Source organism: Haliotis asinina, chromosome 2 (assembly GCF_037392515.1).
Source record: "Haliotis asinina isolate JCU_RB_2024 chromosome 2, JCU_Hal_asi_v2, whole genome shotgun sequence".
Taxonomy (NCBI): domain Eukaryota; kingdom Metazoa; phylum Mollusca; class Gastropoda; order Lepetellida; family Haliotidae; genus Haliotis; species Haliotis asinina.
Genome location: NC_090281.1, coordinates 55,865,727 through 55,878,708, shown reverse-complemented (window position 1 = coordinate 55,878,708; position 12,982 = coordinate 55,865,727). Strand labels below are relative to the sequence as shown.

Genomic DNA, 12,982 nt, shown 5'->3' with positions numbered 1-12,982 from the left:
TGCTGAAGGCCAGTTTGACGGGTATTATTTCAAGAACTGGTTTGAATACCTGTTGATTTGTTTTGATTTCTATATTATTATTGCCATTATCTTCTATGAATATTGCTTTTCAATATTGCTTTTGTGTCACTGTCATGCAGTTCTAAATAGTGATTCTCATTTCTATGCACACTGACTTCTCACTTTTCTGTATTATTATATGTTCATCTTTATCTGTGGTTACTTCACCCACCCGATCCCGTTAGTCGTCTCTTTCGACGAGCATAGTCGCCTTTTATGGCAAGCATGGGTTGCTGAAGGCCTATTCTTCCCTGGGACTTTCACTCACTCACTCACTCACTCACTCACGAGAAGTGAATAAACCCTTCTTGTTAGGGACTTGTTGGTGATTTCGGTATACAACAAAATTAGTGAGAAAATTTGCAACATTGAACTTATGTTTGATATGAAACAGCTTATCACAGAACCTACAAGGATTACTCAAACATCACATACACTGATTGATTTAGTCTTTGTAACAATTAAAGTCTGATTCTGTTGAATTCATTTGTATGGCTTTACTTCATTCTGTTTGTATTACAAGGGGGTATGCGTATTAAATGAAACAAAGAGAACAGGTAGAGTTGGACTAAGTTACTGCTCATCATGTACTACACATGTATTTGTTTTGCTGTTCCAGCTACTTGTGCTGCCCTTACCCCCTTATAATTCAAACCAGTGATAGTGGTTTGAATTAATGATAGTTTGTTGAACAACTTTTGTCTAAGTTGAATAAAGTTCTGAAATTTGAATATGTTCAGTTGACAAGTTAAAAGTAAGAGAATTCGCAATTTTAATTGCACTTTATTCGATTACTTTTAGCTTCAAGGGAAATTCATTGGTGCGTTTTCACTGCCAACAGACAATAGGTAGAGGGAAAATAATGTGGATCAGGGACTGTGAGACAGACTGTTGTACATGGTATCATGATTTTGGAAAATATTTGTGTGGTATAATCATGGATGTTTCCTTTAAAGCGTTTGAGAAGGTTTGCCGAGAAGGGTGGAAGAGTTACAAGGACGACTGCTATCAGGCGAATGATCAGTATGTGACGTGGCAGAATGCTCGTGTGGAATGCCAGCACCAGACCAGTGAACTGGCCTCCATCAACAGCCAGGACCAGCAGGACTTCCTGTATTCACTCCTGACTGAAGGTCAGTGGCCTGACCAGTGGTAGGACAGGGAACATGTGGATTAGCTGTCCAATGTCCAGTGGCTATGTGCACACTGGTAACTAGAGGGGAAAAAGTCAGTCTTGATGGGTCACCACTGGTCAAGAGTGTTTGCCAGTCTAAGTAAACTTAGTCTCAGTGTTGTTCGTTAAACTCCACCACTGAGTCTAACAAACCCTAGTAGAAGGTCGCGTCAGGTAACTTTTGAGTGACCTATGACCGTCCAATCAATAGTGAGATGGTTAAAGAGATTAACCAATCAGACATTGGCTACCACTTACGGATTTGAGGGACTTACACAATGTTCAGGTCACTGACACAAATCTCTCCACAAACAAAAATCTACATATATAACACAGTTATTTGACCTGCAGTACATACGCTTACAGGTTTCTGTTAACATGGTTACCATTAGGTAATATTTCCGCAAGAGGACATCCTTGAATATTGCCAAAAACACTATTTTCAGCAACTGTTCACTCACAGTTGTCACGGTTGTAATGTGCTTCATCTGCCTCACCCAGAAGCGATCGTACACTAATAGCATTTGGAATTGTTCAGGTACGAACCTTTTCGAGATAAAAAGTTCAAAAGGTATTGGCGAATGTCCACTTTCGCCATTTTGTAATTCGTCAATCTCAGAGGTTACTTGACATGGCCTCCCATAAGGTTTTGTTAGACTCAGTAGTGGAGTGTAATGAAAAGCACTGAGGCTAAGTTTACTTAGACTGAAGTGTTTGGGTAATAATTAAGTCTGAGCCAAGCTATTTTTCTAGTGATCAATAGTATGAACAACAAGGAGGTAATTCAACCTGGACCGCCAGGACAGGTTTGTATTCTGGCATCTTGGCGGTCGTGAAAGTAGTAGAGACTTGTCAAGAACTCACATTATACGTTTTCGAATAATGATATTTTCCACACACATATATATAAGAAAATGTTCTTTTGTGCACAATGTTACATCCATTTTTTACCTGCAGCCAAGGACGATGTGTGGATTGGTTTTAACGACCTACAGGAAAACCAGTTTTATGAGTGGTCAAACCAGCGTCCAGTCATGTATACCAACTGGGATGCCACTGAGCCCAGCAACCAGCCTGGACGCTATGAAGACTGTGTGGTTGTCAAGTTCCAGGTGAGGTTTAAGCACGGGCCTTCACACTACACTCATCAAGGGCTTGTAGCAAGGCATGGTGTCATCCAACAGGTGACAGGATTATCTTGTCAGCTTGCTGAGGAGTTTAACCACTTTTGAGGACAATGCTTCCAACCTTGGTCTATGGTATAAATCCCATAACAAGACAATGGCTGCTGCATATGGCTAAGCATACACAGATTCAGCAAAGTAAACCTCAGTAATCTCGGGCATGCCTTCAGTTGACAGTTTAGAAGCAGGACATCAAACACGTGACACCTGTCCATCATGACCTTGCTGACAAGCTTAACGTCTCTGAAAATTTGGATGAGATGTCGAATCTCAAATCAGAATGTCCCTCATTTGAATCCATCAGAAATTTTATGGCTACTTCAATGCAACAAAGCACATACTGTTTTATGTGTTCTTTTCAAAAACAAATGTTTATTTATTAACCAGCACTGTGCCATCTCCACAACTGCAATTCATCGGTCCGTGTTTGTGCCAAACGGACAATAGAAAATATCAAATTTTTTTTATTGCACTACGGTATACCGAACCGAAGGCAAAATACTGTGGTTCTACTAATAATTCGTTACACTGTTTCCCCATACTGAATGTTAGGTGATAGACTGTACATGTACCAGGATATGTGTGATACTATGACAGATAATTTGTGTGACAGACAGGGGGATGGCAGGATGAGAACTGTGGCAACAGTCACAAGTACATCTGTATGTCGCCCAAGATGCCCACAACAATGCCGACTGTTGCACCTCAAGTCAGCGGATGTGAACAGGTAGGTGGCCGTATAGTAAGGTGTTGATGTTCTAATAACGAGGCAGTGCTTTACATGTTAATTGTTGTCTTAACACCATTATGAATTAGCTCCTTACGTCATTGCATGTAAGAAATTTGTGTATCTAAATTGGAATATAGGTAAAAAGCCCAGTTTTTAAGGATTTTTATCTCAGCTGACATAAGAAGAAGTGCATATTAAAAATGAACCAAAAGGGAATACTGTTGACTGTCCTTGGGTGTGTTAGTAACAACTTTGAGGGAGAGACTCACATGTATGTGTGTTTGTCTTAAGCACTTATATTCTCATGTCTTTTCTGATGTCAAGATCATACACGTCAGACAACTCATAATGTATATGTATGGCATATGACCTTCTGCTGAAGACATTGTGATACTGTATATTCTTATTCCTTCAACCATGGACTCGGTCAACTGCTAGTTTATGGCTGGTGCTGATATTGCTGCCTGAAGTCTCGTCAGTATGGGAAACCCCTCAGTTGGCACCATTACTGATCATCCACGACCATGGCTACCCCACTCCATCACAGAGTCCTGCTAAATTACCACCTTCCTGTCCATTGTGACCACCACCATCCTCCTAACCACAGCAACAGCATTACCACCATCCTCCCGACCAAAGTAACAGCATTACCACCATCCTTCTAACCACAGCAACAGCGTGACAACCATGGATCCTACCACAGCAATAGTGTCACCACCATCCTCCCAACCAAAGTAACAGCATTACCACCATCCTTTAAACCACAGCAACAGTGTGGCAACCATGGAACCAGCCACAGCAATAGTGTCACCACCATCCTCCCAACCACAGTAACAGCATTACCACCATCCTTTAAACCACAGCAACAGTGTGACAACCATGGAACCAGCCACAGCAATAGTGTCACCACCATCCTCCCAACCAAAGTAACAGCATTACCACCATCCTTTAAACCACAGCAACAGTGTGACAACCATGGAACCAGCCACAGCAATAGTGTCACCACCATCCTCCTAACCACAGTAACAGCATAACCACCATCCTTTAAACCACAGCAACAGTGTGACAACCATGGAACCAGCCACAGCAATAGTGTCACCACCATCCTCCTAACCACAGTAACAGCATTACCACCATCCTTTAAACCACAGCAACAGTGTGACAACCATGGAACCAGCCACAGCAATAGTGTCACCACCATCCTCCCAACCAAAGTAACAGCATTACCACCATCCTTTAAACCACAGCAACAGTGTGACAACCATGGATCCAACCACAGCAATAGTGTCACCACCATCCTCCTAACCACAGTAACAGCATTACCACCATCCTTCTAACCACAGCAACAGCGTGACAACCATGGATCCAACCACAGCAATAGTGTCACCACCATCCTCCTAACCACAGTAACAGCATTACCACCATCCTTTAAACCACAGCAACAGCGTGACAACCATGGATCCAACCACAGCAATAGTGTCACCACCATCCTCCTAACCACAGTAACAGCATTACCACCATCCTTTAAACCACAGCAACAGCATGACAACCATGGATCCAACCACAGCAATAGTGTCACCACCATCCTCCCAACCACAGTAACAGCATTACCACCATCCTTCCAACCACAGCAACAGTGTCACAACCATGGAACCAGCCACAGCAATAGTGTCACCACCATCCTCCCAACCACAGTAACAGCACTACCACTATCCTTTAAACCACAGCAACAGTGTGACAACCATGGATCCAACCACAGCAATAGTGTCACCACCATCCTCCCAACCACAGTAACAGCACTACCACTATCCTTTAAACCACAGCAACAGTGTGACAACCATGGATCCAACCACAGCAATAGTGTCACCACCATCCTCCCAACCACAGTAACAGCACTACCACTATCCTTTTAACCACAGCAACAGCGTGACAACCATGGATCCAACCACAGCAATAGTGTCACCACCATCCTCCCAACCACAGTAACAGCACTACCACTATCCTTTTAACCACAGCAACAGCGTGACAACCATGGATCCAACCACAGCAATAGTGTCACCACCATCCTCCCAACCACAGTAACAGCATTACCACCATCCTTCCAACCACAGCAACAGTGTGACAACCATGGATCCAGCCACAGCAATAGTGTCACCACCATCCTTTAAACCACAGCAACAGCATGACAACAAGCATCCTAACGCAGCAACAGTGTCACCACCATCTTCCTAAGTACAGCAACAGCATAACAACAACAGCATGACAACTGTGGTCCTTGCCACAGTAATAGCATGACCACCATCCTCCCAATTACAGCAACAGCATCACCACCATCCTCCTAACCACAGCAACAGTGTGACAACCACGGATCCAACCACAGCAATAGTGTCACCACCATCTTCCTAAGTACAGCAACAGCATAACAACAACAGCGTGACAACTGTGGTCCTTGTCACAGTAATGGCATGACCACCATCCTCCCAATTACAGCAACAGCATCACCACCATCCTCCTAACCACAGCAACAGTGTGACAACCACCTTTGTCACCACAATCAACAGTGAGACAACCACCAACATCCTCCTCCTCCTCATTTCACCATTGCCAGTGTCACCACCCTCAGCTTGTCATTGATACATCATCTAAGGCAGCAGGAAAAAATTAAATGTCTGGGGCACATTTTTTCCAAAGTGGCGAGGGCACATTTTTTCCAAAGTGGACAATTGATGAGGGAGGAACACATTTTTCTTTTTTTCTCTCTGAAATACAGCTTTGGTACTTTAGCATGTCTTAATGAGTTGAAGATTCAATCACTCTCGTTCTTGCAGACACTCATTTATATAGTGGACAAATGTACAATCGGGACGTGGCCATGTCAGAATTATTTTATTTAAATGGCAATAAGAAAATGTTACATTCTCAAATGACAGTGATTCACTGATGTCTGAGAAACATTTCACATTTTTTATTTAGCGTAAGTAACTGTTATTTGCTGTACATAACTGTATCATTTAGGGTGGGCAGAAACATTTCATCACCTCCCAGATTGGCCTGGTTATATTTCTTGGCTTGTCAGTAATATTTCCAAGTTTATGTATTTCACCAGTATGCTTTATTATAGACTCCAGGGGTTCTTTATACCAGCTGAAGTTAGTACCATGATATAACTGAGATATTGCTCAACTCTGCCTTGACCCAATGTTTACTAAGCAGCAACCAATGACAGAATGTAGAGACATAGCCTCTCTGCTCAATCTGTGATATGACATCCATGTTCAGGGCTGGGATGGATATCGGTGGTCCTGCTACATGTATGTGAGGGAGACAAGAACATGGGAGGCTGCAGCACGTGCTTGTGAAGCTTTTGGAGCATCCTTGGTGCGGATTGATGACAGGTGACCTATCACAGTCTCAATGTTTATCAATATCATTACTGGACAGAGGAATGAAATTAATTGGTTTTAAAAGAAGACAAGGAGAATCACAATAGTTATTAATTTTGATCTATGTCCACGTTCATGAAAGGTCTGCAATGGTGTTTATCATCCATCCAAAATGCACTTATATGGGAGATATCCCTGGGAAGATGGAACAATATAATGATAGTAATGATAATGATCATTTATACCACGCCCTTTTCACACACTCATGCATGCTCAAGGAGCTAACACATTATTACCCTGGATAACCCAAGCTGTCTGTGATGTGCTAGAAGGTTATTAGTCACATGACTTGTCCCACCAGGTACCCACCTTCTGCTGGGTGAACAGAGGCATTTTTTAACAAACTCACTTGTCAGAGGCTAAATGTGCTTTGTTGTGGGGAAGGATTGATGTCCTATAAACTTGCAGCTAGGAATAAAGCTGCCAAACACAGTCACCCATGCAAGGACCCTTCCATGGGTCACCTTTAATTACACTAATGACATGTATTAGTTATACTTGTATCAAAATTAAAAGTTGATTTTGTATGATGTATAAAACCTCAAGGTCATGATGAAACTTATCTTATTTGAGTGGCATGTTTAGAAGCTGGAGAATCAGATCAGCCCAGACTTTATGGATGTACAAACTTCTTTATTCAGATGAAGCAACGTTTTGATACACAGTTTCATACTTGCTTGACAAGTATCTGTACTGAAACACCGCTTCACCTGAATAAAGAAGTTGTACATCCATAAAGTTTGTCCTTATCTAATGAGACTTGTCAAAAAATATTTCCAACTCCTTGTAAGCATCAGAGTCTATGCCATTGTAGAGGTATTTGACATCAGATTATACAAGGGATGTCCCGAAAGTGGTCGGCCTCACTGTATTATTGATGTCCAATGTTTTCCATTTGATTTTGAAGGAATCATTAGAAAAGACATATCCAGAATTTCACATATGTGGTTTATGTGGTTAACAAGATCTTTGTCATCACAACAACTGGGGTGTAATATTTTTTTAAACATAGCAGAAAGTGAAAAACAGTCTGACATTTGGTACCTCTTGGATGATGGCATGCACTCAGAAAATGTGATATAAAATATGTTCAGTATAGTGTGGATGACTTCACGTCATAATCACCATTCAAAGAGTTGGATTGCGTGTTTAAAGGACACCCCCATTTTAATCTTTCTAAAACATTTTGTCCAGACATTCAACTTGGCACTGTTTAATGAGAGCTAATCTTGTGTGACCATTCAGTATTTTGTTTGAACCCTTCGCTTCATGCTTGAATAAGTGAAAACATTAGAATAAGTTATGTCCTTTTGATTACACCATCTGAAAGTGGGGGTGGGTAGTGTCTCAAAAACAAGTTCTGTCTCTGTCACATGTATTGAAGAATGTGTGTTACACTTTATTTAAAGGTATGAGCAAGCATACGTGGCCAGTTCTCTGGGACTGAGGAAGTACATGGTGTGGACGGACATTCGCAACAGTGGGAAGACAGGAGAGTACAAGTACAGTGATGGGGTAACGCATGTGTCTATAACCAACTGGGCGCAGAACAAACCAGGTGAGGTAACTCCTAATGTGGTCGTCAGTAGGTCCACAGTAGGTTCTCACTGGTTCATTGGTAGTTCTTCAGTAGCTTCTCACTTAATCCTCAGTACTTCCTTAGTAATACTTAAGCAACTTCACAATTTGTCCTGAGCAGGTCCTCAGTAGTTAGTCAGTAGTTAGTCAGTAGTTAGTCAGTAGTTCCACAGCTGGTCCTAGGTGCCCTTACCTAAGCAATCCTCAGTAGTTGGTCAGTAGTTCAAAAGTTGGTACAGTGTAGGTCCTCGGTAGTGTATTATTGTTATTGGATATTTATATAGCTCACATATCCATGCAACTGTTGCTTGCTCAAGGCGCTGGTATTTGTTTCCCTCGATTATTGTATGTCCGTCTCAGCGTCACATCGTATCATCAATCTCAGCTAGGGAGTATACAACTCTTGCTGCCACTAGGCGCACCGAATTTTTTGTGGCTCTCTCATCCTAACGACTTACCCAATTCACTGCTGGGTGGACTGGGACCCATAGTCACAGTACTTTGTCCAAGTTAACTGCCCGTTGCTGTACCCGCAACTAGGTGTAAACACGTATTCAATACGTAAGCAATTTCTTGTACTCATAGGAAGCAATACGATGTACTTGTACTCATAGGAAGCAATATGATGTACTAGTACTCATAAAAAGCAATACGATGTTCTTGTACTCATAGGAAGCAATACGATGTACTTGTACTCATAGGAAGCAATATGATGTACTTGTACTCATAGGAAGCAATACGATGTACTTGTACTCATAGGAAGCAATATGATGTACTAGTACTCATAGGAAGCAATATGATGTACTAGTACTCATAAAAAGCAATACGATGTTCTTGTACTCATAGGAAGCAATACGATGTACTTGTACTCATAGGAAGCAATATGATGTACTTGTACTCATAGGAAGCAATACGATGTACTTGTACTCATAGGAAGCAATATGATGTACTAGTACTCATAAAAAGCAATACGATGTTCTTGTACTCATAGGAAGCAATACAATGTACTGGTACTCATAGGAAGCAATGCGATGTACTTGTACATGTTGGAAGCAATATGATGTACTAGTACTCATAGGAAGCAATACGATGTACTTGTACTCATAGGAAGCAATGCGATGTACTTGTACTCATAGGAAGCAATATGATGTACTTGTACTCATAGGAAGCAATACAATGTACTTGTACTCATAGGAAGCAATGCGATGTACTTGTACATGTTGGAAGCAATATGATGTACTAGTACTCATAAAAAGCAATACGATGTACTTGTACTCATAGGAAGCAATATGATGTACTAGTACTCATGGGAAGCAATACGATGTACTAGTACTCATAGGAAGCAATGCGATGTACTAGTCCTCATAGGAAGCATTGTGATGTACTTGTACTCATAGGAAGCAATACGATGTACTTGTACTCATAGGAAGCAATACGATGTACTTGTACATGTTGGAAGCAATATGATGTACTAGTACTCATAGGAAGCAATACAATGTACTTGTACTCATAGGAAGCAATACAATGTACTAGTACTCATAGGAAGCAATACGATGTACTTGTACTCATAGGAAGCAATACAATGTACTAGTACTCATAGGAAGCAATACGATGTACTAGTACTCATAGGAAGCAATGTGATGTACTTGTACTCATAGGAAGCATTGTGATGTACTTGTACTCATAGGAAGCAATACGATGTACTTGTACTCATAGGAAGCAATACGATGTACTTGTACATGTTGGAAGCAATATGATGTACTAGTACTCATAGGAAGCAATACAATGTACTTGTACTCATAGGAAGCAATACAATGTACTAGTACTCATAGGAAGCAATACGATGTACTTGTACTCATAGGAAGCAATGCGATGTACTTGTACTCATAGGAAGCAATATGATGTACTTGTACTCATAGGAAGCAATATGATGTACTAGTACTCATAGGAAGCAATATGATGTACTAGTCCTCATAGGAAGCAATATGATGTACTTGTGCACATAGGAAGCAATACAATGTACTTGTACTCATAGGAAGCAATGCGATGTACTTGTACTCATAGGAAGCAATATGATGTACTTGTACTCATAGGAAGCAATATGATGTACTTGTACTCATAGGAAGCAATGCGATGTACTTATACTCATAGGAAGCAATACAATGTACTTGTACTCATAGGAAGCAATACGATGTACTTGTACACGGAAGCAATATGATGTACTAGTACTCATAAAAAGCAATACAATGTACTTGTACTCATAGGAAGCAATACGATGTACTTGTACTCATAGGAAGCAATACAATGTACTTGTACTCAATGTACTTGTACTCATAGGAAGCAATGCGATGTACTTGTACTCATAGGAAGCAATATGATGTACTTGTACTCATAGGAAGCAATATGATGTACTAGTACTCATTGGAAGCAATATGATGTACTAGTACTCATAGGAAGCAATATGATGTACTAGTCCTCATAGGAAGCAATATGATGTACTTGTACTCAAAGGAAGCAATATGATGTACTAGTACTCACAGGAAGTAATATAGTGTTCTCGTACCCAATGTACAGAAAGCAGTGTGACGGTCTGGTACCCATAAAAGGCAATAGGGACTATAAGATCTGTATTTTGTAACCCACTTGTTATCTGGTGTATTTGTTTTGTCCAGATGAGAATGGTCATTGTGTTGCTTTGGGCAGTGGAGTGAATGCTGGTCTGTGGTACAACACATTCTGCAACTCCACCCTCGCCGCCATATGTGAGCGTATAAGAGTGGGGTACACAACCCCGGCTACCCTTCCCACTACTCCGCCCAAGGTACCCTGCGCTGCTGGATGGGTGGATGGAGGAATCTACTGCTATCAAGTGAGTGACAGACTGCATTGCTTACTCTTAGTAGGTTATTCACAACAGTCACTACATGAAGATCTGCATCAACCTGCTGCGTCCTTCACCTTCTCTTTGACACAAATGTTTTACAATACATTTATTTCCTGAACCTTTATAAGTTGCTGTTCTATATTTGTGTGCTGCGTTTTTCACTTTACCTGTTTTTTTTAGTGTTCTGAGCATCTGCCTGAAGATTAGCATACTGCTTGTTTGAGCCAATGGTCACACCACTGGGTTAAAAAAATGTTGCTTGTTGTTGCCCACCATGGTACTGAGAGCACACAGGCAACCGAAACTGTGTATGTTCACAGCTGAACACGGGAATCAAGATTTGTTGACAATTTTTTATAGCAACATCAGTGCACGCCTTAAAGCTGGCAACAACTACTGAAAGCATACAAGCATTCCAAAAACAGATTACCTGTGGATATGGCCACATGAGCTTGTTGATGGATGGATGGATGGATGATGGATGGATGGATTTATGGATGGATGGTTGTAAGGCATGGATAGAGGGATGATCAATGGATGGATGCTCAGAAGACACAACAGAAAAATGGTGCCTGTTGGTCATTTCAGACACATATGCAAATGTAAAAGGACAAGTAGGTGCTACTTTCAGTGGCCATACATCAAACACTCATCCACTAAAAGACTGATTCACTCTCTCACTCTCTGTTTTGTCAGATAAACAACAACCCTATCAACCTCCAGCTGTCGTGGGCAGACTCCCAGCAGGACTGCAAACGACAGAACGCCCACCTCGCTAGCTTCCATAACGCCTCCACCCTGGACTACATCTGGAGGAACTATCTGATGTGAGTATCTACCTGTCTTTATCAGTTGACATCATATAACACAGCTGACCTGTATATAATTAAATGAGCGAAATATTGTTAAACCTGTAAACTCTATAATGTTCTTATTTTCATTATTGGTATTTGGTGGTGTTCTGTGTAACACAGTTATATGCATTATGACTATAGGCAGTATATGATTTAAGTGTAAGGAAATATGAATAACATTTTCATTTTGGAATCAACACGCACATGCAGCATTCAGTCTGAGGTTTAGGAGGTGATAAGACAGAGAGACTCTCTCAAATGACATGCCAGTAATTTTATGAAATAGACATTGCAAAGAATCTGATGTCCTATGATCATGTTTCAGTGGTGAGACTGATCACTTCTGGATTGGTCTGAGTGTGATGAACGCGGGGGGAGCCAATGAAGGTAAGTCATTCTCAGGGTAGAAGACATAACATTGTCCACTCAGGTACAGGTGGGGAAAAGGCTGTGTTAATATTTGATGGTTCAGTCTCTCAGTTCAGTCAGCAGGCTGAACCTTCTCCTTCTAGACAGGGTAGGTTGAGACAGTAGGTAATTGTCCAATCTCTCAGTTTAGTCAGCAGGCTGAACCTTCTCCTTCTAGACAGGGTAGGTTGAGACAGTAGGTAATTGTCCAATCTCTCAGTTTAGTCAGCAGGCTGAACCTTCTCCTTCTAGACAGGGTAGGTTGGGGCAGTAGGTAATTGTCCAATCTCTCAGTTTAGTCAGCAGGCTGAACCTTCTCCTTCTAGACAGGGTAGGTTGGGGCAGTAGGTAATTGTCCAATCTCTCAGTTTAGTCAGCAGGCTGAACCTTCTCCTTCTAGACAGAGTATGTTAAGGCAGTTTGGTAAGTGTCCAGTCTCTCAGCTTCATTCTTTAAACGTTACTGCCCATGAAACTCGGTGAATTGCAAACCTGATTTCCAACCTTATTTGGACAGAACCTAAAATTATGATGTCAGATAAAAGTTTTACTCTTTATGAGAGTGAGGATGGTTTACAGGTCTGCAGGCTTGAGGGTAGTTTATCTCACAGTCCTTGAACCACATTATTTTTCCTACTGTCTTGCCTTCTCTGCAGTGTACAGTCTAC

The 12,982-nt window shown here is 41.3% G+C and overlaps 1 protein-coding gene across 1 annotated transcript in view; it reads left to right on the top strand.

Moving 5' to 3' along the window:
- The window catches only part of LOC137272713 (lymphocyte antigen 75-like), a 62,431-nt gene that overhangs the window by 32,031 nt on the left and 17,418 nt on the right, over positions 1-12,982 (top strand). Inside the window, exons 30-37 of the mRNA XM_067805097.1 lie at positions 1,017-1,193; positions 2,192-2,346; positions 3,032-3,145; positions 6,428-6,543; positions 8,001-8,149; positions 10,842-11,038; positions 11,750-11,880; positions 12,233-12,294. Of these exons, the coding sequence (XP_067661198.1) occupies positions 1,017-1,193; positions 2,192-2,346; positions 3,032-3,145; positions 6,428-6,543; positions 8,001-8,149; positions 10,842-11,038; positions 11,750-11,880; positions 12,233-12,294 (1,101 nt within the window). The remainder of the gene's footprint in view (positions 1-1,016; positions 1,194-2,191; positions 2,347-3,031; positions 3,146-6,427; positions 6,544-8,000; positions 8,150-10,841; positions 11,039-11,749; positions 11,881-12,232; positions 12,295-12,982) is intronic.